Source organism: Halichoeres trimaculatus, unplaced genomic scaffold (genome assembly GCF_033239565.1).
Source record: "Halichoeres trimaculatus isolate MK-OKI-2021-1 unplaced genomic scaffold, fHalTri1.1 fHalTri1_scaffold_8, whole genome shotgun sequence".
Taxonomy (NCBI): Eukaryota; Metazoa; Chordata; class Actinopteri; order Labriformes; family Labridae; genus Halichoeres; species Halichoeres trimaculatus.
In genome coordinates, this window is record NW_027437186.1 from 10,496,509 (window position 1) to 10,523,940 (window position 27,432).

Sequence of the window (27,432 nt, forward strand, 5' to 3'; positions counted from 1 at the left end):
TATTCAATGACAAAATTAAAAATATTTACTGGTAGGGTTTTATTTCCAGTGTAATCATGAAAATTCCTCTGTCCACACATGTAACCTAAAACTCACAACTTATATCAAACTAAGTGAAACCAGATTTTCTCATCCAGAGGCTCGTTGGTCTGAGTCCCCTCCCTGCTCCATGCCGCCCGCCCCTTCCTCTCACATACTGGGCTTTGTGTCTTGCATCTTATGTTTTCATTAGGAAACTGGGCACTACCACGTCAGAGAGAGGGATTTAAGAACGACAGACAGCAAACACAGCACAGAGAAGAAAGGAGAAGGAGTTTAAAGAAGGAGTCGTTTTATTCTTTGAGGATTCTTCTTTGACTTTTGTTTCTGTCTTTGTGTCGGACTCCAGGTCTCATCATGACCCGCCCTTCCTCATCCTCGGTTGGACTGATCTTTCTCCTGATTGGCTACACAATTGCAGGTAAGGGAGACAGCTGGGGGGTGGTAGAGAGGTCAAAGGTCAGTCAGAAGGTTTAGACAGGAGATGATTTTGAATCCGCACAGTGAAAAAACATATTCATATGCAGATCTCCTCCATTTGTCATTTCTTTGTTTCATGCTCTTCTACACTTCACTATTGTGTGTGGATGAACACACACAGAAAGCTGACATCATCAGTCTGTGTGTGTTCAGGGACTACAGCACATCTGTTTCTAATTATGTAGCAGGCCAGGCTTCACTTCATCTAATACTCAGTCAGCAGAGTTTCAGACGATAACTCTTTCCTTCATCCTTTATAGCCGTCAGCCTGCATCAAAACAGAGCATTTGTCTTTGTTTGACAGAGAAACTAAAATCTAATGCAGCATTTATAAAAATGTGGAAGAATTCTCCAGAGACAAAAAGTCAGTGATGGTCTCAAGTGTGTATTACACTGACTTCACTCTGCAGGAATGACCAGCTGCATGAACACAAGCAGGCACACAGTGTCACTGACAAACATAGAAAGCTCATATTTCAGCTAAACTCAGAAGTAAATCAGGAGAAAAGACTTTGTACAAGTGTTGTTTTTATGGTTTCCAAGATAAAGAGACACTTTCTCTAAACATAAGTGTTTAAAAACAATTATCTGAGAGTGAAATCTACAGAGCCCCCAAAGGAACATAAGCAGAAAAAATATGTTTCTTGTGCGTATGAGAAAGGTATATTTATATATTTTTTTTCTGCATATGTCCCTTTAGGGGTCCTGTAGAAAACAGAATAAGTTGTTTTCATTGAAAAAAATCCAGGGGAAAAAATACTCATTTCAATTTGTTTTGTTTTTTCTTTAAAAGCCTTAATAACTGCTCCAGCAATCTCATTTATTTGTAATTGGTTATTTATCATGTCTCATAGACATCTTAACATTAAATTAACGGATTCATTCCTTTCCATGAACCAGTCAATTTAGTTTAAGTACTTCAGTCAGGAAAATTTATTGTAAGCACAGCATCCAAGGGGACTCTGTAAAAAAAAAAGTCATTGTGTCAATTTACAGATTTTCAGGTTGTTCAATTTTGGACTAAGATGAAAACATATCTCCTGCTACACTGTCAGTAAATCATCAGTGTAAGGTCCCAAATTCCCACTAATTAAAGGTACCAGAGAATAATGCTGATTTTACACGGTAGGGGAGACTAGGTATGGTTGTAACCATAGACTGTATATAGAGTGGACAGTGTGGCTCCGCCATTTACCATTGTACGGTTTTGAAGCCGAAATTCCCCCGTCACAGGTGAAGCTATTGGCAGCAGTTGTGCAGCCAGAGTCTACGCAGTAGACTGTGAGGGATTCTGGGAGAATCTTAGTGGAGCTGGGTGACAAAAAAATATATATATATTTTTCTTTCAAGAGTCTAATCACTTCCTGGCTTGACCTCCTTTTATTCTACAATCCCCCCCCCCAAACAAATACACAAGAACAGCAGCTGTCAATCATCGTTAAACATAACGTAAAGCTTTGTTTTTAACCTCTTATAAATAATGGAAATGAAACTTTTCAGGAAAAAGAGGACTTGAATACAAGAATAGAATAGAATAGAAATAGAATAGAAAATACTTTATTTATCCCCGAGGGGAAATTCAGGAGTCACCGCAGCATTTAAGAAAACAAAAGTAAGAAAGAGTATAGAAAGTGCAAAAATGTCCATAAGAAATTAGATGATGACATCCTGTCCACCACTCGTCCACCACTCTCCAGCCCAGCCAGTCTCCACCTCCACAGGGTCCAGGACTGAGCCTCCCCAGCAGTCTGTTCAGTCTCTGTCTCCTGGATCCTGTCTGCTCACAGCAGGCGAAGCTCCTCCGATGTGGGGCCAGCGTCCGATGTCAGCTCCGTCAGCCACGTCCTTGAACAGCATGATGCCGCTGGATTAGCACAGCTAGCTCATCCATCCCCCGGAGCGAGATCCCACGTTCCCAACAACGATGGATGGAAGGACAGGTCCACATCATCACCGCCCAGCTCACACCCGAGAACCAGCACGTCGTCCTCACCTCCTCCTCCTCAGCTCGAGGGAAATCATCAAGCCCTACGCTAGTTAGCATTGACATGCTACAGGCTGCTAACAGCTAATTTCGTATGTAAACAATGCAGCCATGGTTACATGTAGGATCTCCAGACAAACACAGGAGAAAAGTAGTAAAAAATACCGCCGAAGCCACAAAAAGTTTGGTGTCCGTGACCGACAATGAACCATACAAAGTGATGATCCACTCCAGATACAAAGATTATGAAAAAGAGACGAAGAAATTACAAGAAACGGACAAAGACGAGAGAGCTGCTGCAACAGGCAGCTACTTGGGTAGCGCCTAGCGCTACAAGACAGTCAAATAATATTTTCCAATCACCACAGTAATCGGACGTGAGAAAAATTTCCACAAGGTGTATCAATTTTTTAAAGTTTGACCACAGCCCAACTGGAATAGCTGGAGAACTGGATTTTTTGACCTATACTGCAGCCAGCCACCAGGGGGAGCAGTTTTTGTGGTGACCTCACATCAGATGACATCTATTGTTATTTGCAGTCTGTGGTTGTAACATGGGGAGAGTTGTAACACCACCAATTCCACCAATCAGGAATAAGATAGGAGTTAAATGTTCATTTCAATGTTTACCCACTTCCACCCTGATCACACATGGTGATTGTCAGGGCTGGAAACAGCTGCATGCAGATTCTATGGAGAAAAAAAAAGATTTTGAGGTAAGAAAGTATTTTTCTGACCAAGACTAATTTTTTCTTTGGTACTTATACTATTCCAGATAAAACCATTTGGCTTATATCAGAATAAATTGTAGTTTCTCAGGCAAAATGTGATGCAATTTTACCATGCTAATGTAAATCCACTATGCTAATACAGCTAGCTTAACACTGGCTGACAGGGGTGGGGATGGTTGTAACACATCTTTAAAACTATCCCCTTATGTACAACTAAGAACATTTTCTTGGTTTTAAAAGTGTTACAGAACGCCTAGGCAATAGAAAAGAAAGACTGACAGAGGTGTGCCTGAAAATGTTTTTAAAAAGCATCTGATGAGGACAAAGTGAGCAGTCACAGAAACACACAGGATCTCTGATGTTCCTACAAATCACTGCAGAAGCTGAGGGTCCAGTGATGTCCCAGTGTAGGTTACTGGAGCAGAGAGACATTGTTCTGGTTTGTTTTGTTTCAATAAACCTCTTTTTGAGGGGTGTGACCTCTGTTTTTTCATTTTTTGTCTCACTTTTACAACCTACCCTGGTAGCTAATTGAAAACCTATCTTTAGATAAGTGTTACATCTTGTTTGAGAAATGTTTTCTTCTAGCATTAGCAGTCTTTAATGCTCATCACAATGTCAGTGCCTGAAGTGCAGAGAAAGCTGGCAGCTCATACGCAGATACGTAGTCAAGTTTAAATTACTGATAATCCGGATTAGAAATCTTTAAATTTGTGCCTGAATCCGGATTATCCAATCATACGTTGCCTTGAACAACTGGCACAAAAGTAAAATGGATTAGCTGATGCGGGATGTCAAATGATGAGACTAACGAATCTGCATCTGAATGAGAAAACTTTTTAATGAATGGTTCATAGGAGAGAGATCAATAGGGTTGAGATGACATCCATAAATTCTGGTTAAAACCATCACTTCAAGTGATGCTATAGATGTTTCTGTAGATGAATTACAGACAATTGTCAGAGAATTGGAAGACAGATAAAGACAGAAGAACGCAATGCAACAAAAGATCAGTTCAACCGTATGGACATCTTCTATGTTCACACATGAGCAGACTTTATACAGAGTGGTTGACAGGCTTTAGTCTGTTTCAAGTCTGAGTCACTGACTCTGATGTTTCCACTCTGCAGATAATATCCAGTATGTTCAGGTGAGATGATGAGTGAAGGGGCCTTAATAAACACACACAGACCTGGGTGAACAGCTCTGCCATCGAGCAGGAGGGAAACGCCTTGATCTTAATTTAAAGAGAAGGAGATTAAAGCAGCTGAAATGAAAGCCAGATACATTTGATTAGATTAGATTAGATAAATTTAATTGCCTCAGTTGTCGTTCAGATGTTTCAGTTAAAAATAACTGATACCCACAGGTTTTCTGTGCTTAGTGGTTAAAGCAAAAGCACCAAATACGCGTTCAGTGGACACAGGCCCTAAACTCGCTTCCCTCACTCCCTCACACAGGCTCCTTAACCCGTAACAGAAGGTGACAGTTTCATGTGTGAGGGCTCTTTTATGATTTTATGCTTCAGTCTTAGCATTAAGTTAGCATGTTAGCACCAGCAGCTGAAATGTGTGTTTACTGTAGAAGCTGATAGAAGACACGAGTGAAGGGAAAACTTAGTTGCTGTGTCAGTTTGTTTAGAAAGTAGCTGAACTTTTAGTGAAGTGGTTAAAGAAACACGGGGCCTGAAACATAATATTTTTATTTTTATTTATTTATATATATATATATATATTTATTATATTTAAATGCCAATATAAATATTCACATTTCTTATATTTACTTTGAATCAGACTGTTTATCTGTGCCCACACACATTTCTACAGGAGTTTACTCTTTCTTTACTGTGCATGCAGAGTGTAGTAGTGTTTCAATGAGTGTGTTGAGCTGAGCTGTGTGTGTTTGACTCTGACCTGCGCTGACTTTTCAATCCTTCACTCCACTGAACTCTCTCCCTCTCCTGTAAGAGCACAAACACACACAGAGTGAGCAGAAACTACACACACTCACACACACACACACTCAAACACACATGGTCATTCACCTCTGTCCTCGGGTGGAGTCAGTGAGTTAGATCATCATCATCTTTACGTGTGTGTGTGTGTGTGTGTGTGTGTGTGTGTGTGTGTGTGTGTGTGTGTGTGTGTGTGTGTGTGTGTGTGTGTGTGTGTGTGCTGAAGTGTTTTGGAGTTTCTTTCTGTGGTTTCTCAACTCGTTGGAACATTTCTAGTGGAGAAGAAATGATTGAACAAAAGCAGGATCCAACACAAACAGGAACAAACAGCCTGTTCCACTGAAACAAAATAAAGAAGATGGGATGAATTCAAATTGAACTGAAATCAGGAGAGTGTATGTTTGGTTAAAATGTAAAGAAGTCAGAGAGTCACTTCTGTCTCTGAATTCGTCTCTGAATCTGACTTCCAGGTCAGGCTAGTTAAGTCAGGATTACTTATTTTAATCAGTTGCAATTTTCTATGTGGACAGTTAAGATTATAGCCATATTTTAAGAAAAATACTTTAAGGGAAAAGTTATGCAGTGTTTTCTGCGAACAAGAAGAAAAACTGAGGACTTGTGGAAAGTGAGCGGATGGTTATGGAAACTGAAATCCTCACAGGGTGAGCTCAATTCACCCACCTGTTCACTATACTGTATATTATCTGCTGATTGCTTGGCCGCCAATCACAGACATGAACAACTAAATGGATTTTTATTGTATTATTATTAGTAGTATTTTAATTTTATCTTTATTATTATTATTATTATTATTATTATTATTATTATTATTATTATTATTAAGCTAAAAGTCTTTCTGGTTCCACATTCGGTGATACCTCTGATACAAATAACCATTTTAATTCATGTTCCAGATACCCTGAAGCAGCTTAGGATCTTCTACAGTTCTGGGATTTCATTTAGCAGAAACTTTTTTGATGTTTTGATGTTTTTTTTATTTTTTATTTTTTGTTGTCTTAATTAATTAATTAATTAATTAATTAATTAATTAATCTATTTATTTATTTTACATCTAAAATAATGTAGCCACAGCTAACCACGATTAAAAATCAGCGTCAACAATATCGTTCAACCTTCAACACCATTCAGTAATTCATGCTGAAAATTCACTAAGAGCTGGGTCTGAGACCTTCTGACTCATTCTGCTTCTGAGGACAAAGAGGAGAAGAGTCAGATTAACCCCTAATTCACACATAAAGCGTGAGCACCCAGCTCTGTGGTTTTGGTGTGTGCACCATTTCACACTGGATGTGTCTGAAGCACAACACAGGGCCCAAAGCAGCTGGATACCCGGGATCTCAAGATCACAGGAGAACTGTGATCTAGCATGTTTAACTCACCTGGCCCTCTCAAAATTTCAGCACCTTCAGTCCAAGCCTTCACCTTCCGGGAGCCAGATCATGGAGCTTTATTTTGAAATGACCGGATACTCAGGTCGTTTTTGTGTCTGATTTTCTGTTTGGTACGATCTGTTCAGCAGAGATTGGCACATTTCTGCAGCGCACTTGGGCCAAAATAGACTCACAGCGAAACAGCCAAGCTCAGCAGTTGGTGCTGGTGGACCCCAGCACGTGCTGTGTGAATGCAATGATTGACTAGAGTGGTTTCTAAGTATGGCATAGTGCGTGGTGTGGCGCAGCGCTCACACTTTTATGTGAATTGGAGGTAAGGGCCTTAGTGTTCCCTGATCAGATGAGTCTTCAAACAAATATAGAAAGACACTCTGTGGATCATATAGAGTTGGGTAATTCATTCCACCATTTGGGCACAACAGAGGAGAAGAGTCTGGCTAGAGATTTACAGCTGCGCTGTGCTGGAAGTACCAGGCGTCTTTCATAAGCAGAGCGTAGTAGGCGAGAAGGAGTGTAGACCTGGATGAGGGACCCCAGGTAGGAAGGAGCTGTTCTTGTCACAGGATCTTTCTCCACTTTTCTCTATCAGAGATGGTTGGGGTTCAGTGGCCCCTCGGCATGCTCTCACATCCGCTGTTGTGTCACACCAAGGGGGTTCCTGGTTCAGTTCCCTGACTGTGCAGGTGTCTTCATTCCCTGTGCATGCGTGGGTTCACTCCAACTTCCCACATTTCAAAAACATGCTCACCAAGTTGATCAGTCACTCTGAATTTGCCCATATTGTAGGTGTGTGAATGGTTGTCTGTCCCGTGATGGGCTGGCGACCAGTTCAGGATGTTCCCCACATTTTTCTGATGACAACTAAGATAGGCTCCAAAGACCTGAAAAAGTAAAGGGTTAAAGATAATGGATGGCTGGATTTGTGTGGTCCAGTTTCCTGTGGGGTCCTGACTCATCAAAATCTATCGAGTTTGTTGTCCAGATGAGAAAGCTGGGTAATCAGCTTAAACAGTTTGCATCACTTTCTCAATTTGAGCTGAACTGGAACTCACTTAAATTCCTAAAGTGAACAAGGCAGCCACTCAGGCCAGAAGGTTCAGGGTTTTACTTTGAAACTGAAAAACTGAAAAACCTGTGAAGCCACGGGCAGCTGGTGATGATGAGGAGGAAAGGTTAGCTGCATGGTTGAGGTTTGCTTCCACTGGGTTCACTATATGTATGTTTTCATCACAGAGCTCTGAGAGTGAAGCTCAGGTGTGACTTTAAAGTGGTGTGTATCCTGACCCGACTAAGCTGTAGTCGATCTGACCTGTTTCTGAATTTAGGACCACACGTGAAGGTAACCCAAATTTGACTGAACAATATCACATTTCACTCACTTGTGCTGTAAAAACTGTCATAAAAATACATCTGAGTCACATGTGAGCAAGAAGACATCAGATTTGGGTCACCTCTGCCTGCAGTGTAAACACAGTCTCAGAGTAGCTGCACTAGTTTCAGAGAGTCTGCGGCTTCTTTGTCACTACGCTTTCTCGTCGCTTGGTTTAAAAATGTAAGAGGTGGCATGTCCTTGTTCCTGAGGCAGAGAAAGTGCTTATTTATTTTTTTGAGAGCTGACTTTTGCAGTGTAGAACACAGGCTAATGATAAGAAAACTTCCCAGCTGTGCTGCGTCAGCATGTTGATGTGTCTGTAGTTTGTGCAAACAGCGTAGTCACGTATTCCTTTTCATGCAGCGTTCATGATGAAGAGCAGGCTGTGATGCGTTCACAGTTACCATATAAACAACACTGATGATGGGAACACAGCTGTGTATCTGTAACAGCTGTCGACTTCTTTTCTTTTCTTTTCCTTTTTATGAAAACTGAAGTCATGGTCCAGTCAGAAACCTTGAACAGGCTTCTGGTAACTCATGTAAAGATAGTGTTTCTGATCAGTGGTGGCTCCTGATGAACTCACTCTGCCTGTCTCCATTGCTCTGTCTCTCTGTCAGCTTGTTTCACGTTTGTTCTGAACTTGGCGTCCCTCGCTCCTCGCTGGCTGTAATGGAGCTTGTAAAATGTTTCCATGAGATATCTGCAATATCAGCTCAGTCTGATGCTGAGGCACGGCTGAACATGAGACAGCGCACAGAATAAGAGAGAAGAATCATTTCTGATCAGCTCTGCTGGAAAAAACTCAAAACTGAAGAAAGAAAGGGTTTAGAGAGATCTATCTATCTATCTATCTATCTATCTATCTATCTATCTATCTATCTATCTATCTATCTATCTATCTATCTATCTATCTATCTATCTATCTATCTATCTAAACGTGTCACCTAATCAGAATTAGATACTTTATTGATCCCCAAGGAAAAATTTCATTTCAGTTACATCCCTTTCAAGACGTATAAGAAAACAAACATGGGGAAACACAGAAATTAGATGAACCTAGGAGCTGCCAGCTACCCAGCGCCCCTTTTTCAATAGATATGAAAAAACAAGAGAGGGAAAAAAAAGTCGATTCCAGACTATTCCCAACAGGGGCGTAGTTTGAGATCGAGAAAAAAAAAAACCTCAGCATATAAGCACATGATAACAACAAACAGAAACTCGAAGACTTGCACAAATGTCACTGCTCAGCCACGGAGGGGCGCGCACGCAGCCTTACTCAGGCACGAGCACATCAACTCTCTGCCCCTCTCTAAGATCCATTCTCAGATTTCTGATTCTTTTTTATGCCTTTTTTCAATATTTATACAATTCTGTTTCAAGATTTTTTAATTTTTTGCAATGAGTCATAATTTTTACACTGACATTTTATGAGGTTTTCTTTTTTTTCAGAAATCTTTTAGTATAAAATTTCTGAATTTTTGTTCTGCAATGAATCTCAGGTTGTTGTTTTTTCTCTTTAAAAATAATCATTAGAATTCTTTTTTTTTCTGTCTTTCTTTCTTTCTTTCTTTCTTGAAAAAAAATTAGAATCTGTCTCCTTTTGTGAAGTCCTCAAATAATGTCAACTTCACTGACAGGGGGCGCCAGATCTTTGATTTGATTTTTTATTTTTTTTTTTGGTCATGTCAGCACACTTATACAGTATCACACATTGTCAATAGATGATCACATTGTACATGTCCGAAAGGAAGAGGGGAGAAGCAGAGCTTATCTAGTCCAGTCCCCATTTCCTCAATATTTAGTCTCCTCTTTTTCACATTTCATCAGATTATTATGAATTTTGATTCCATTTACAGATGTATGACATAATTCTTGATTGTCTTTTAGTGTCCATATTTGATCGTTACTGTCCATCACTTGTCAAGCAACATCACTTCATTCACTATCATTGTTTTGGAACATTTTGTCCTTCCTGCTGTCTTACAGACCAAACAAACCCACATATTTACGTTTCAGCATTCTTCAGGTCTTGACAATTTTTAGATGATACACACTTAGCTATTATCATTTTCATATCCGTTAAAGGTCATTTTGACAATTTTTTTTTCCTTATATATGTTCATGGAACCGCTGCATGGATCAAACACAAACTGAAAGGTCTCCAGAGCAGATTAAAGAAACAAAAACAATTTTGAATTAAATATCATATAATAGTTGAAAATATTTCTTTCTTTTTTTTTTTTCATTTGCTTCATCAAAGTAAAAATTCTTGGTTGAAGCCTAACACTAATTGATTCAACATGTGGCCCTGATCCTCCCCTGTACCGTCCAGATGTGAAGATGTGAAATCAACAACTGGTGCTGGACGAAAAAGATGGAAAACTAAACAGAAAGTTGGTCTGTGTTTGTCTGTGTGGAAGATATTTAGAAACTGAATGTCTTTGTTCTTGAGCATGATTTTTCCTAAAGTTTGCACATGTGGACCTCTGCTCTTCCAATGAAGAGAGGTAAACATTGCACTGAGGACAAAATGAGTAATAAGAGTTTAAATGTTTGCAAATAAAAGTTTTAAAGATAAACAGTCTTACTCAGAGTGCTCCAACAGCCAACATCCAGGATGACTCACACCAGACGACTCCAGAGAGAAGCAGTTTTAAAGCTCAGACTTAAAGTTTGTGCTGTTGGAGAGTTTGAGGTTTGGCTCACTGGAGGAAACTTTATGTTGGACCTAAAGTGTTATTTCTGGGACCTCATTTTTCCTGGAGAAAAGGAGAAACACGGCCTTGTTTGGTCGCTGGCAGGCAGCCACAGAATGAGAGGAATGATATTGACTAAACCTGGCCTGCGGAGGCTGAACCAACACTATCATTAATGTTGGATAACAACACAATCTGTCAGGCTGTAGCTGTCTGCAGACAGACTTAATGTTTCACCTGAGTAACAGTGACTGCTGCTCCGCCAGCGTTCAGAGAATGACTGAGAAGTTCTCCGCTCTGAGCTTCTATCAGCGTAACTCGGCCTACAGGCAGTCAGACGCTGTTAGAAGAAAGGAGCCGAGTCCTGTGAGAGGATGCAGCTTCTCCTCAAATATGTTCTCTTCAAAGACAAGCTGATAATTGGAAACATCACTGAGAGGAGAGATGTCTGGAACAATGCATGTGACCCCCCCATCGTTCCCACATCCTGCTCATGAACTCACACCCTGAGTTTAGAGAGCTCAGAGAGCTGACTGCTGCAAAAACCATCTTCTCCACCTTCTTCTATTCTTTGCTGGTATCTGGTCATCAGACAGTTATTAAACATTAATCTAATGTTTCTTGGTTTCTAAATTACCTGAAACTTTCCTCCATGCTGTCTACTGATCCTCACAGAAAGCAACGTTTCTTTCACATCATCACAAGATCAAGTCAATACCAGGATGAATACTGTTCACCTGTTTTTTTTTTTTTTTTTTTTTTTTTTTTTTTTTTTTTTTTTTAATTTTATCTAGCCTTTTTATTAACCAGGAAGAGGTTTCCTGGAATTCAATTTTTTTTCTTTTTTCTTCGTCCTAGCCAAAACAGGCAGCAACATAGCTACATGATTACAGATATCATGTAGCTGTTACAAAGTATCACACTCAAAACAAGTTTAAAGAACTAGAAATGCACCAATCGATCGGTCCTTAATTATGGGGGATCACTGATCGGTGACCAGGGATCAGTGATCAGTGATTGGTGATCAGCCCGTCCTTACATATGAAACTGATCTTATATACCTCTGGGAAGGCCTGACAGCCAGCCTTTGTTGCTTTTTGCTCTGAGAACTAAAACTCAGGACACTTTAGTGGTTGTTAAAGTAAAAACTTAAAGATTTTATAGTTTCACAGGTATTGTGATTAAGCACAGTTCACAAAGTGTGAAGACTCCTGCAGAGAGCACCAAACTTTAAAGTTTTATATCCAAGTCCAGACTCAAGCCTCCAAACAAGCAGTAGAATAAGATGAACAAATATAATGAGTAAGATACACTTATAAATGAAGAGATACCAGTATTTTTAGTTTGCGTGATGACAGGGAGTACCACCACAGAAGAGAACAAGAAGTGATACTTATTTACAATACTGTATTTACAATACTTTATCCTTGGTTTTGTGTTGAAAAATAACTACTTTAGAACATACAATTGTTACCCATGAAGTTGGGATAATTATTTTTACCTCTTCTCGTGAAATGATTGTGACAATATGATATTATACGTCTTCTCAAAACTTCAACATTTAATAAATCAAACCTCTTCCAAATGTATTATTTAGGAAGTTAAACTACAATTAACCTTTGGGGATCACAATCATTCCATGAGAGTAAAAGTTTTTCCAACTTTAGGGGTATGGCCTGGCTTTTAATGCCTTTATTTTGAAAGGACAGAAAAGTGGATGTGGATGGAACAGGAAACAGGGTGAGTGTGAGGAGTGACTGCAGGAAAGGTGATGCAGACTGGATTCAAACCTTGACCACATGGGACTGTGATCTAGACCTCTAGACTGGACACATCCACTTTTTATACAGGGTTTAGTTCAGATAGAGACTTTCTTCTTATACTTGTTCCAGTGAAGCTGCTCTAAACTGGCTTCTCGCTGTAAAGTGGTCTCAGTCTTCTCAACCAACAGCAATGAAAAGAGGAGATATAATTATTTAATGTACGCATTAGAGTCAATGTAGTTTCTATTGTTGTGAGCTGTTCAGTTTTAGTTTCTTCTTTTTTACTATTTCACACTGCCCAAAAGACTTACTGTGCTTCATTTTTGTTGGTTAACCTCTTCTAAACCCGTGTGTCTTGTAAGATCAGTGCACACTGATCTCATTGACAGCTTTTGTAAACTTTATCAGCATCACAATAATCTTTCCTATCGGTAAAGCTCACACCACATTGTGTAAATCCTCTCAGATTTGCATCTTTTCTGTTTTTCAAGGACCTGAACCAGATCTGCAGCCTCGAGCGGTGCGTTCTAGTACCTGTCAGGAGCATACAAGCCTTCACAGCCGCCTGGATGTTGTGGAGAAGGTGATGTAACCAACCTCACTTTCAGGCCTGAGGGTTTTAAAACCAGGAGCTGAGACGTTTTCAGCCCCAGTGTTGTTTATTATTAAACATCAGCTGAGAAAAATCCTCAGCTTTTCTTTATTTAAATTCATTTAATGTTTATTTTGTTTTATTCATGACTCTGTTATTCACCCTACAACTTATTAATGTTTCATTTCTGTGTCAACCACACAAACATGTCTGCAGCAGAAGGTGGAGGACACCGTGGACAAATTAGAAGTTGAGCTGGCTGCGCTGCTGGATGCCATTGAAGCTCCAAAGTGGCGCCCCCTGCTGGACAATGCAGGACAGACAGCTGTGGATATCCTTGAGGATCCAGCTGAGAGGGGGTCCTGAAAACAGCACATCCAATGAGGAGGGACTGAGACTGAAATGTGATGAATAAAATTTCACACAAAATTATGGGGATGGATTTTATAAAAAACAAGATTTACTCTTTTGAGCAGAGCGTGGAGGAGCAATTTCATAAATATTGCTCTGATTAATATCTGATTTAAAATTCTTAAAAATTTGCTAAAAATGTCTTATCTTGTCAGAAGTTTGATAAATCAGACAGCCCAGGGCTTAAATTTGATAGAGTCAACATACACATGATTGGTCTGAGACCTTGTTTGCACAGGATCAGATTTTCCTCCTTTCTTCAGGACTTTTCTTACAGCACTGACAGTCAGCTGTGATCAAAACCCACATGGGAATCTGTTTGATTCAACAAATATTATTCACAAAACACAGATGTATCATTTCAATCCATTGTTAATAAGCATCCTGGTGACTTTCATTGTTTTCATTTCCGAGTTATTTCCACAGTGCATCTTCTGTTCTCTCTTTTCTCCAGACTTAATTGAGCAGCTCAGAGTCACACTCACAGAAGGAGCTTAACTCCACCAGAAGGAGGAAAACTTCAAATTAAAAAGGATGGACTGCATGTGGCAGTTTGTGCTGAAGAACAAACTTATTTCTCAAAAGTTTAGGCAGAAATCCAGTTGTAGCTTCAGAGAGTGAGTGTTACCCATCAGCCCTCACATCTGCTGGGAGATTTCATGAGTAGTTTTCATTCAAATACAAACTGTCAAGCTCCTGTGAGGAACTTTCAGTGCGTGTTGATTCTGGCGCCCTGAGTGGACTAAGCTGTCCATTTCATTTCTTCAAACAGTGAAAACTGACGGAGAATCTGGAAACTGTAAAAAGGATGTTTTTGCAACCCTGTGCCAGTGGTTTCAGGCCAAAATGATAAGAATACAGAACTGGTCCAGCTCTACACAGGAGCTTTACTCTGTCCCAATGTGCAGAGCAACGGTTTGCTATCACATTACAATTCAGGTTTGATTAACTTCAGTGTAACATGACAAGATACAGGGATCAACTAAAGACACTGTGAGGGACTTTAACTGCACTGCAAAAAACTGAACTCTTATCAAGTGTTTTTTTCTTATTTTAAGTAAAATTTGTCTGGTTATTCATAACATGAGCCACATTCAACTGGTCAGTCCTGAAAAAGTATTGTTATAAGTTAATTTAAGACAAAAAATAAGGTCTGAATTTCTTGGAACAAATAAAAAAAAAAATCTGCCAATGGAACAAGAAAATCTTCTTGAATATTTTCTTGAAACTAGAATAATGATTTGATACAAGTAACTTTATCCTGGTCCTGTTGATTCCTTTTTTGTAGTACCAGGTCTCAGATGAATAACACTAAACCAGTACACCACCTTTTGACCTTTTGTAACTCTGCTAAAATAAAATGAAATAAAATAAAATAAAATAAAAAATGGTTTTCAACTTCTTTTGCTGTCTTTAGACTTTAAGAAGCTACAAATCAACACACAACCTCATCGCTAAAGAGTTTTCATGAAATTTAAAAAAAAGAAGGTGTGTAATCTGTCTGCTTCCACAACAAATGCATGCTTTGGTAAGGGGCACAGTTTAATGGGTAAATATTCTCATGGGAACCATTTATAAAATGTGTGAGACTTTTGTTGAACTTATTGTGTTCTGAAAATCTTAACAAAAGACCTTATTTGATTGAATAAGAATACTTTTGATAGCAAAACCCATCCTTGCATGAGGATCAATACATCTATTACGGGCATCATTTTATGTTTTTTTTGTTTTGTTTTGTTTTTTTTCTACAGAGGTAGTTTGTTATGTGACACCTGTTATCTTGACACAACTTTTCACCAACTCAAGGACAAAGCGTGGAACTGTTGCCAAAAGGCTGAATCTTCAGATATTAATGTGGTCTGGTCCTTTTGCTGGTGGTTGGAAGAAATAAAGTTTTATCAGTTAAACCCTAAAGTGTTGAACAGTTTCATGGCAAAAATATGTTGTACTTTAATCATCCTTCAGAGGTTGATGCGTGATTTCACGCATACTGTTGATATATATACATATATATATACACTAACCGGCCACTTTATTAGGCACACCTGTCCAACTGCTCATCAATGTAAATTTCTAATCAGCCGATCTCATGGCAGCAACTCAGTGCATTGAGGCATGTAGACATGGTCAAGACGATCTGCTGCAGTTCAAACCAAGCATCAGAACGGAGAAGAAAGGTGATTTAAGTGACTTTGAACGTGGCGTGGTTGTTGGTGCCAGACGGGCTGGTCTGAGTATTTCACAAACTGCTGATCTACTGGGATTTCAACCCACAACCATCTCTGGGGTTTACAGAGAATGGTCCCAAAAAGAGAAAATATCCAGTGAGCAGCAGTTCTGTGGGACAAAATGTCTTGTTGATGCCAGAGGTCAGAGGAGAATGGACAGACTGGTTGGAGCTGATAGAAAGACAACAGTAACTCAAATAACCACTGGTTACAACCGAGGTCTGCAGAAGAGCATCTCTGAACACACAACACGTCCAACCTTGAGGCAGATGGGCTACAGCAGCAGAAGACCACACCGGGTGACCCTGCTGTCAGCTAAGAACAGGAAACTGAGGCTTCAATTCACACAGCAACACCAAAACTGGACAATAGAAGATTGGAAAAACGTTGCCTGGTCTGATGAGTCTGGATTTCTGCTCCACATTCAGATGGTAGGGTCAGAATTTGGCGTGAACAACATGAAAGCATGGATCCATCCTGCCTTGTATCAACGGTTCAGGCTGCTGCTGGTGGTGTAATGGTGGGGGGGATATTTTCTTGGCTCACTTTGGGCCCCTTAGTACCAACTGAGCATGGTTTTAAGTCCACAGCCTACCTGAGTATTGTTGCTGACCATGTCCATCCCTTTATGAGCACAGTGTACCCATCTTCTGATGGCTACTTCCAGCAGGATAACGCTCCATGTCATAAAGCTGGAATCATCTCAGACTGGTTTCTTCAACATGACAATGAGTTCCCTGTACTCAAATGTCCTCCACAGTCCCCAGATCTCAATCCGCCTGCTCTCTGCAGCCTTCAGAGTGTGTTTTTGTGGAAAATGAAAGAGACTGACACTAAGTTACTGTAAGGAGATTTATTTCTTTATCAAAGCAGTTAAAGCAGCATGTTTTTGATCACACGGAGCAATTTCAGTTGGTACAGTAACAAGGCTTCACCGACTCCCCGTAAAAATATCCTGCAGCACGAGTACATTATGCAAAATAGGATCACAAGGAGGAAAAGAGTGGCATCATAAATCACATTTTTCTCCTGCTTGATCTGTTTTCTCACCAGGGCACTGAGATTCAGACTGTAATCCACGAGTTAAGACATCTACTGTAATGTGACGCCTCGAGAGCATCCAGCGGAGAATAGGAGACATGCTGCTGCTGATCAAACACGAGCACAATGCCGTTATTTTGAAACACCTAATGGCATCCAGAACAATAACACAGAAAGAAACATGACGGGGAGGTTTGCAAGCATGGTCTGGTCAAGAAAATGCAGATAAGTGATGTAACCTCCTGTGACTGTCAAAATCAGTGTTTTACAAATGGTTAGTATAAAGCAGACTGGTTTGATGAGTGTTAGAAATATCTGAGCTTTCTTTTCCACTATTGGAGACATTCAGCTTTTTAATACTGCAGCAAATTCTGTTTCAGGGTGAAGCTAAAAACCTGTCCCAGTTTAAGATATTCTTTCTTTGCTGCAGAGACAACAGAGAGACACTTAACTCACAACAGAGCATCACACACACCTCATTCCACTCCCCCAGCACGGGTACGAGCCTGAAGAATACGTAACCAAAGCGTTAAGACACTCACAGGATGCCAAAGGTTCTGCATATCATCTAAAAATATCATGCCATCCATAGAACACTGGATTTATACGGTTTTTGTACAGATTAAAGTTCACAAAACTCACTGTCCAGAAACATGAATGCAGGCCAGGTACAGTCTGAGTCTATAGTCAGGTGAGCACTGAGGTGTGCTGTCACCCGAAGCTTGTACATGCACAGATCAGCCAATCAGGCTCAAGCTCCAGGCTTTAGCAAAAACAAGCTTATACTGTAAAGGTTCATGCAGAAAAAGCACAGGGCTTCAGACTTCAGTCGTCATATAGGTTTAAATTTAGTGGACTTCACGATGCCGCTTTGTTTCCCTTTAAAGAAGCTTTTTACTCTAATTGTTCTGTTTAGACACATTTTGGGAAATACACCTTTTTCTTTTCTTACGTAGAGGGGTTGATAAGAGTGAAACCAGTTCCTAAGTCTCTGCGTTAGCTATCTGTGCAGCAGGTGGGAGGCAGTTAGCCTAGCTTAGCATGGAATGGAAATATCTACAAAGAAGTGACACTGGATCAGCTCATCTGGAAAAAGTGTGTCTGCTTTTGGGCACAAAGTCCAATCATTAATGTTATGGGGAAGAGTTCTAGCCTTGGACAAAATAATGTGTTAGTGTGTAGCAATCCTGAGTGTCAAAGTCAAGGGCTTATTTTTGGCAATTTCCCAAAAATGTTAAATCCTTTTGAATCTCATGGTTAACGTTCGAGGAGGGCTAAAATTTACATGAACGATCCAGGCTCAACACACCTGCACACAAACACGTGCCTAAAACCAAAGAGCCCTCTTCAAATTACAAGTTTCATTTACTCGTTGATGTATCGCTCATATTTTGTTGAACATAAAGAACCCATACGTGGTCAGCAAAGTCTTCATCCAGGAAGCATTAGTGTTGACACTGTGAGTATTCATTGAGGGCTGTGTTCCTGGCAGCATGTCAAACTCATAGACCACAGATCTCAAACTTGCGCCATGGAGGGCCACGAGGCTTCAGGTTTTCTTTCCAACAAAAAACTCCATCAGCTGATTTCACTGATTACCTCACCTTAAAGCAGAGAGCAGGGGCTAATCAGTGAAATCAGCTGGTGGAGTTTTTGATTGGAAAGAAAACCTGCAGCCTCTTGGCCATCCATGGCACAAGTTTGAGATCCCCGTCATGGACTGTATAAAACATGGACGTAGCCTCTCCGTCACCCGTCTGTTACTAAGATCGTAAAATGATGCCAATCCACGGACGCAGCCTTGTTCACTATGACGCCAGCTGTGAGTTTTTCTCCGAGCAGCTACAGGACGCCCATCAGTCATGTGACCTGAGCAGTGCCTCTGATTGGAAAATCAAATGATCCTAATAACTTCTAAACCTCCAAGTAAGAAAAAAATTCACTCGCCGTACAGTGTGTGCGAATTGTGAAATCAGTGTTTTAGACCCAAGCTGTTTTTTGAACCAGGCTGTAAATAGTTTTTTTTAATGCCGTAGAGGTCCATTTTTATAGCTGGATGTGTACGTGACTTCTGGTCTTTCTGCAGCCAGCCTCAAGCGGATTCTCAGCAAACAGCGACTTTTAGCACTTCCGCATAGGCTTTATTTTTACAAACCGGATGTTGCCCTTTGGTCAAACTTTGATGAAACAGGAAATTGTTTTAACTCCTGGATTGTTCATACACATGATCACAATCCACCTCTATATGCAGATTTTTCTTCTACTGCCATAGCGCCACCTCGTGGAAATAAATAGTACTTACTTTTACATACAATGTTCGATCTGCTACAAATTTCACAGGTTAGATGATGATTAAAGCCAAAACTCAAGTATGTTTTTAAAAAAACAGTGCTACATTTTTCTATGCTTCAGATTATACATGTATGCTTACAGTCTGGGCCTGATTAGATCCATACTAAGGTAAAATTAATAGTGAAGGCACCAACAATGGCATATAAATTTAACAAATGAATGTGTTCAGGGGTAAACTGTGATCATGTGTATGACATTTCAAATAGATCAATATTGTGTGAAGAAGGAACATGAAGGATTATAAGCTTCCCTGACCACGTATGAAGTCGAATTATGTTAGAAGAAGAGAGATACATCAGATTACAATATGCGCAAAGGTGTGAGGGTCATTTTAGGTGAATTTGAACCTACGTACAGACAAACTGCTTTTAGACTTTGTGTAAATTTTGACAAGTTGTCTCTCAGCTCTGACTTGACTGCTTCTCTTTAGTTCTTGTTAAGAAAGAAACAGAATGAATTTCCCAAAATGTGTAACTTTAACCTTAACACCACCCCCACCTGAAATAGATACTTTATACATAATCACAATATGATCATATAAATGATTTCACTTGCAGAAGGAACACTGACTTTATGTTATACTGGGAAAAAGACGTACATTCACACACTCAAAGTTCCTTAGAAATGGTTATGCAAATGGTAGAAAAGCTTTGGCATATTCTGCCCACAAGTTGTGCCTGCACACTTGGAAAGAAGAGCAGAACGAAGCAGCCCGAGCTTCACACCGCTCTTCTTTAACTTTGTATGTCGCAGTCCCACATAAAACTGTGGAGAGTTTAAGTACCTACACTGTTTGCTATTTACATGGTTTTAAATTGTATTAGGCCTTAGGGTTTAAAGGTGGACTTCTGCTACATGTTCCCAAGTGTTCACACTGGGATTAATGGTGCCACCTTAAATGTAGCACTATCACTATAACAGGAAGAGACTAGCTCATAAAGTACCAACAGCTACACGTGTAATACAGCCCCAAAACAAGCTTGGCAGGGAGATGATGAGTCTCAGCTACTAACGGAGCACTTAAAGAGAGGAGGAGTGAAGTTAAAGAGATTTCTAATGGATCCTTATCACATGTGACTGTCAGTGGTCAGAGGTACAGCAGAGTGTCTGAATCAAGCAGAGCATGGGGCTGAAATACTAATAATGAGGAAACAATAACAGACAACACAAAAGCTTTTCCCATTTCTGAACTATTCCCCTAAAAGTAAGATATCATCCTAAAAGAGGCAGATTGAAAAAAATTGGTTAGGCAACGTTTCTGAAAATGCATCCATGGCTACAGTGTGGCTGTAGAGAGGGATTGAGTCAGGGTCCCAGGGTTGTATGAGGGACCATTAAAACTTATCAGTTCTTGTGTTTCATGCAGGAGGAAACAGCTAACATGGCCCCCGTTTAGAGAAGCTAAGCTAAAGCGAAACTGCTGGAGTGCTGACCCTGAGGGAGGGCTCCAAACCATGGTGTTTTAAGCATTTGTGTTTTAACCATAGACTGTATAAAGAGTGGATAGCGTGGCTCTGCCTTTTACCATTGTACAGTTTTGAAGCCAAAATACCCCCATCACAGGCGCCACCATTGTGCAGCCAGAGTCTGCGCAGTAAAGGCTAAAAGGGACTCAAAGAGAATCTGAGTGAAACTGGGTGACAAAAACATCTGATTTTTTTTCTTTTAAGAGTCTAATCTCTTCTTGACTCTCCCTTTGGACAGAGAGCTTTGTTTTTACCTCTTAGAGCTAATAAAAAAGAACTTTTTAGGCAAAAGAGGACTTGAACACAAGGCAGCCAAATAATTTATTCAAATCACCACAACAGTTGGATGTGGGAAACATTTCTGTGAGGTGTTTTATTCTTTTTAAAGTTTGACCACAGCGCATCTGGAATGACTGGGGAGATGTTTTTTTTTTTTTAACCTATACTGCAGTCAGCCACCAGGGGGAGCAGTTTTGGGGCAACCTGATTTCAGGGGTCGGAGCAAGATGGTGTCCATCTTTTTTTTTTTTTTTTTTACAGTCCAAGGTCTGATGCTGCGTTCCATTTGTACTCGAAAGTTGGAATTTCCTAGTTCCTAGTGGGAACGCCCAGCTGGAACACCCCCTGAGGGCAGAATTTCCAACTTTTAAGTTGGAGCACCCACACCACCCCCAAATGGGATAAGGAAGAAGTGATTAAATTTTGGAGGTGATTTGGATCACCATCTGGATCCAGGATTTTTTAAAGGATTCTTTATCATTGTGAGATAGGGACATTTTCACCATATGTGTATATAACTCCACGATAAATGGTCAGATTGCTTTGCAAAACAATACAAGACAAGGTCACCATACATTCTGACACACGTAAAAGTACGAACCAGATTCTGGCAATATTCTGGATACTAAGATCTGGAATATGAAATATGTACTGGGTCATCATAATTTTCAACACTGTCAGGAAACAAACTATTGTACAAACCTGCAACTAACACCAAATTGTAGCAGACAGTCTGCTGAAAGGGAGTATAACATTAAAGTAGGACTAAAGTGTTGGTGATCATCACAATATGCTTGGTGGAGGTCTGTGCTCTCTGAGTGCTTTCCTAGTTCTGTTTAAACAATCTCACAAAACACTTAAAGGATGTTTAGATTTTAGGGATGTAATGTTTCTATACCCAGATTTTTTTTAAACTATGTTTTGTCAATATTCATATAATCAGACAAAAGTTTCATTCACACTGTGTGCGTAGTTTCCTTTTTCAGGGTCGCATAATTACTTATGTCAGTGTGACCCATGATTTCTTAGAGGTTATATATATTTGGCCATTTGCCCTTATTACTAAGACAGCTAAAGAAAGACAGGACCCCACTGAGAGGGAAAGGGGGTCGGGGAAGTCAAACCTCCAGTTTCCAGCTGATGTGTGAGGACTCTGCCCTGAGGCTCAGACTCTACCAGCTGAGCTAAACCAGCTCCACAGTATAAAACTTCTCCTCTGTGTTGTTGCTTAGGCCTGACTCTCCAAACAGGGGTCATGTTGATCACCATCTACTGCCAGTAACAGACTTGCGATTACTAAGACATCATACAACCCCACATAAAAGGAACCCTGAACAATCCCTCCAACTAACACTGATTATTATGAACAGATAACATGAAAGCAGCATCTGACGGTGTGTCTCCAAGCTGCAGGAACAGGAGGAGAAAACGAGGAACGACTGTGACATGAAAGAGTCTGAGAGGGGGAGTGAAGACACAAACACAGACTGAGTGCCTGCCTGCTCTGAATTATTCAGTCGTCCCCATCAGATTCAGAACAGGAAGGCTGAGAGGGTGTCCTCACAAAAACCAACAACCCCCCATCCCCTAAAGAAAAAGCTGCTATTGCTGAGGATGTCGTCATGCTTGTGGAGCATTCTGCTCGGGATCAACACCTCCTGTACCTTATTTCTCATGCTATATTCTGTAACATTGCATAGAAGTTAGAGCTTAGTCGATGGTGGACAGAAAAGAAGGCGGGGTGCTCTGCTTTATTCATGCCTTACTGGAAGGATGCTACTGAAAAATAAACAAAAACAAACGAAGGTTGCTAAATGATGGGGGCCATGTTGGGTCCTGCTGTGCGTTAAGTTTCCTCCTCCGGGCTACGACAGAGGAGAGAGGAGAAATCGGATCTGTTGGCGTGGCACAGAGAGGCCTGAGAGCGTCACTGTGAGGCGATGTGACGCTAGCTAGCAGCTGCCGGGGGAGGAGCAAACGGAGCCGCACATGCTCAGCTTAGACGAGGACTCTGGCTCTGGATCAGGTTCTGGTTCAGGAGCGTCATCATCTGTTGCTCCGGCTTCAGCCTCTCCGTCGCCATCTCCGCTGGCATCATCGCCCCCTGCCTCGGACTGACCTTCCTCCAGACGCCTTTTCAACCTGACACAGATGACAAACACACGTCTGTTCAGATTTCTCTCCGTTTCATCACATTTGGTTCTCAGAAGATTTGCAAAATGAAACACATAAGAAGCAGATTTAATCAGATTAAATGAGAGTGAAGTGTCCATCTCTGCTGTGCATAATTCTACACATTATGTCCTCCGTTATGAATAGAAGCATGAATTAGAGCAATAAGAATCATAAGGCATTTGCCAAACAGAAAGATCTCAGTCAATAATGAATGAGGCAATAATTTAGAGCAGCACTGATCTCACATTCCTCCTTTTGTACACCACAGATAACCACAGACATGTCTGTAGACCTCACAGTCAGTGATCATGCTGTAAATGTGTTACCCATATATGCAAAAGCTTCTTCTTCCTTGAATGGGATTTTCTTTCTGTTAAAGTACAAAATTGTGTCTGGCAGCATTTCAAGAAGGATAGACCTCGTCCAATCGTAAATGATTCATCACCATGAATTTTTTCACAGCCAAAAAAACGACTGTGACATCGTTCTCTTTAATACAAGGAGACAACATAAAGTCATTTATGTGCAAACTGCCTCAGTTAGTTTCAATATGTATCACAAAATATTGTGTTGTCTCTAAATCATGCAATTACGAAAAAAATAAATCTACTGAGGCAGAGTCAGACCAGCAACACTCATGTTTGGTATGGGGGTTGTTAACTAATCATTACATGTTTAACCTCTACCAGGCCAAGCAGGCGCCCCACTGGGATGCTTCTTATTTGGTTATTTTTTTGGTAAGGAGTGCTGTGTTTGTTGCGCAATTTAAAACAGGACACATATTTAAAGAGGAGGTATTGTGCTTTTTTAGGCTTTAATCTGCCCTTCTGGTACTCCTGTAGTTTTTTTTTAAATGAGCTCAACATTAAGCCTGTTTCAGAAAACCCATATTTCAGCCTCACTATTATCTACTCTCTCTTTAAAGGGGCTGTGAGGAGTTTCTAAGTAATCCTGAAAAGTCTCTCTTCTAGATATATACCTGATTGTAATCGACACTTTAAAATGAGATCGTCAGCGATAATATTGCTGGTTACAGGTTATTTTAAATAGCTACTTCTTAGCTTCCAGTTTGGGTCAACCAGGACCGGACTGATTTACAGCACCTCTTGGTCTCTGTGACAAAATCACGCTGGCTGATGAAGTTGAGAAGTGAGAAGAGATGCTGTGTTTTTCTCTGCTAAAAACGATTTCTATAACTAACTTTGTAGTGATGGTGGACACAGGAGCGTAACTGTCAGCCAGAAAAAGGACAGAAGAGCAGAAGAAAGATAAACAGAAGAGTGCTACAGCCCCAGCTAAATGCTAATTAGCCTTTAGCTCGGGCTGTAGCACTTTACAACACAGGGGCTAATCTGTTTGTGATAATGTTTATTCCAACCCACAGTCAGCAGTTATTCTGCAGTGGTCTGTTCAAACTTGAGAGTCTATCAATAAAATGAAGAGTGAGGTTACATTAGCTCTGATTGGTAGATGACATAGCTAACCAGAATTCACTAACGTAACACATTACAGATATGTCTTAGAGCACCACACTGCCAGCTGCGCTAAATATAAACAGCTACTAAACTCCTTACAAACCGACAGTGTTTACTCGTCGTCCCGTTAGCCTACAAATACGTTGGAGCACTGGGCTGCTGATGTCGCTAACATATAGCCGGCTTGATGTCACATTTCAAACCGTAGGGCTATGTACATGTACTGATTAATACCTTACCTCGGCGCGTTGTATCCAGTAAAAAGATTTCTTGCACAAAGAAAATTTGTTTAGATCTGATCTCCATTTATTTCCCAAACAAACACTGTCTCGCTAAAAGTAATTTACGTCAGTGTGCGGAGACTAAGGATCAGAAGGTGAAGAGGGCTCCCTGCTCCACAAGCCCCCCTTACCTCTGATTGGCCAGCCCGCTGGAGGCTAAGCAGACCTTGATGTTTGAGGTCACTGTGTCACAAAACAGTTAGGGAATCCTTTTGTGGTGATTTCATCATTTCAGCATGAAGGCCAGTTTTAGCTTTTAGTTTGTTTTTTAGCCTTAGATCAGTTCACAGACAGATTCTGGAAATTATAACACATGTGAATGTGTTGCGGTTTGGAAAGCTGCAAAAGTTTAGTATGAACGGTCAACTTTGCCACTTCATGTCTATGTTTTTGATGGGTAAGCGTGTCTGCGAGGTCCACCTGGCTTTGTGCGGATGAATGACGTCATTTTAGCAGCCTCATCCCCTAGCATGGTCCTTTTCACATGGAAAATCTCCAAAACTTTCTAACTTTCACATGTGAACACATTAGAGCCCCTGGTGTCCCAAGAGCAAAAGATACTGGCATTTATGGGATTCATCACACAAAGATAACTGTGTGATGAACGATTCCTGAAGTCAAACACAGCAGAGAAGAGGAATAGGCAAAAACATGTTGTAAGCAGTGTAAACAACTTCTCTATTTAGTACTGAGGTAGATGTGCAGTTGGGATACACTGCCCTCTGCAGTTTGGTAACACACGCCATGTGGAGTGTTTAAAAGTAAAAAAGCTGCACGTTTTCTCGCCTTAATACCCCCTCTTTGAGACTAAATATATTTAAAAGGTAATTTGTTTTAGTGACATGTTAAATAAAATGTTAGAAAAGCGAGTACATTTCAGAGGCAATTTGACAGTCAACAATTTTGTTGTTGGAAAAGCTGATGTGAAATATCAGTCAAAAAGGCTGCGCACCCATGGACAGTGCTTGGCTGTTAAATAGCTCAAACTCAATTTGACTGTTCTCTAAGCATTTTATTATCGCCCCACTAGTCAGTAAGTCAAAATCTAATTTCCAATTTATAAACTTGAAAATGAGGCAAAATATATTTTGTGTCAACAGTGTCTGGTGGCTTTGAGGAGAGCTATGTGACAGCTGCTTCTGGTTCAAAGATCATCCGAACAAAAAAAAATCCGTCTCTGTAGAGATCCTGTCTGTCGTGTTGATGTTTACTGAAACAGTCACTACACTGCAAAAAACTGAAATCTTATCAAGTGTTTTTGTCTTTTTTTTTTTTTTTAAAGTAAAAATGGTCTTATTATACTCGATATGAGCCACTTTCAACTTATCAATCCAGAAAGATGTCTTGTTTCAAGTTATCAGAGTACAAGAATGAGGTTTGATTGGCTTGTAACCAGTAAAAAAATCTGCCAATGGAACAAGAAAAAATTGCTTAAACATTTCCTTGAGACTAGAACAATGTCTTAATACAAGTAACTTTTCTCTTGTTCCATTGGCAGATTTTTTTTACTGGTTACGAGCAATTCAGACCTCATTTTTGTCCTTAAATAACTTAAAACAAGACATTTTTCTGGATTGGTCATGTGAATTTGGTTCATATTGAGTCTAAAAAGGAATTTTCTACTGAAAATAAGACAAAAACACTTGATAAGATTTCAGTTTTTGCAGTGTACTGCTGCAGTCATTACAGCCTGTTTCACTTCTGCAGCTGACACAGGTTCTTTGCATTTGTTACACTAGATCCAGTTAAAAAAGATCAGGCAAAATTTTCTGTAGATGAAATAAGCATTTATCAAAAAAAGGTTATATCATGAGTCTGATAAAATAGCATGGCCGCGTCAGTTATCTGTGACGCTGTGTGAGTATTAATCCTGTTATTTAACATTTGGACAAGCAGGATGTGGACTTTCCCCCTGCGTCACTATCAGACATAACAGAATCTTTGCTTTTAGTCGAGTTATCTCCGGTCTGCTGCTCCTGCGCTCTCTTACTTCTCTCGGTTGAAGATCATGAACTCCTGCTGCACCACTTCAAGGCACTCCTGTAGGTAGTCGTTCTCCTGCAGGCAGAGAACAGACAGACCATCATCAGCCCCGTTAGCATGATTAAGACCTTCACATATTTCTTTACATCAGCATGAATCTGTCAGCTGATCGACCTCTGAGGGAAAATGTCTTCTCCCTCATTTCCCCTTTTCCCTCCTTCGCTCTTTTTGAACTCATCATGAATTGTTTGTGAGTCTCCTCAAATTGGATGTTTGGCCTGAGACAAAAATAGAAGCTCATATTTCCGAAAGCACTCGAGGCCATGACAACAGCAGTGAAGGCTTCATAATTTAATAATCTTTGTAATAACGCAGTGTGAGCGCACGCACACACACACACACAGACACACACACACACACACACACACACACACACACAGACACACACACACACACACACAGACACACACACACACACACACACACACACACACACACACACACACACACACACACACACACACACACACACACACACACACACACACACACACACACAGTTACAGAGCTGGTGTTAATAACAGTGTCTGAAGTCATGATGACTGTCTGATGGGAACAGGCTGTTTCTCATAAATACAGAGAGGATTTCTTCTGTCTGCTGTAAGTAATGTCTCAATATAACATAACGAGGCAGAGGAGACAGACTCCAGCTCTG

General features: G+C 40.3%; 2 protein-coding genes across 3 annotated transcripts in view; one reads left to right on the plus strand and one right to left on the minus strand.

The window, feature by feature from the left end:
* The first annotated feature begins 213 nt into the window (after window positions 1-213).
* Window positions 214-15,136, plus strand: LOC141795410 (placenta-specific protein 9-like). Of its 2 annotated transcripts, none has more exons than XM_074676265.1 (3): window positions 214-460; window positions 12,926-13,017; window positions 13,243-15,136. In XM_074676265.1, the coding sequence occupies exons 1-3, from the start codon at window positions 397-399 to the stop codon at window positions 13,390-13,392; spliced, it is 306 nt and encodes a 101-aa protein (XP_074532366.1). In that variant the 5' UTR covers window positions 214-396; the 3' UTR covers window positions 13,393-15,136. The 2 variants fall into 2 exon arrangements, with proteins under 2 accessions (XP_074532366.1, XP_074532367.1); XM_074676266.1 differs by having other exon boundaries at window positions 13,246-15,136.
* A 1,381-nt stretch (window positions 15,137-16,517) lies between these two features.
* The window catches only part of stk32c (serine/threonine kinase 32C), a 153,642-nt gene continuing 142,727 nt past the window's right edge, over window positions 16,518-27,432 (minus strand). Inside the window, exons 11-12 of the mRNA XM_074675879.1 lie at window positions 26,725-26,792; window positions 16,518-22,945 (exon numbers count right to left, since the gene is read on the minus strand). Coding sequence (XP_074531980.1) covers window positions 22,756-22,945; window positions 26,725-26,792 — 258 coding nt within the window. The 3' untranslated portion in view covers window positions 16,518-22,755. The remainder of the gene's footprint in view (window positions 22,946-26,724; window positions 26,793-27,432) is intronic.

Coding starts and splice junctions, on each gene's coding strand:
- LOC141795410 (XM_074676265.1), top strand. CDS start 397: ATGACCCGCCCTTCCTCATCCTCGGTTGGACTGATCTTTCTCCTGATT. Junction 461..12,925: donor GATTGGCTACACAATTGCAG/GTAAGGGAGACA, acceptor CTGTTTTTCAAG/GACCTGAACCAGATCTGCAG. Junction 13,018..13,242: donor GCCTGGATGTTGTGGAGAAG/GTGATGTAACCA, acceptor ACATGTCTGCAG/CAGAAGGTGGAGGACACCGT.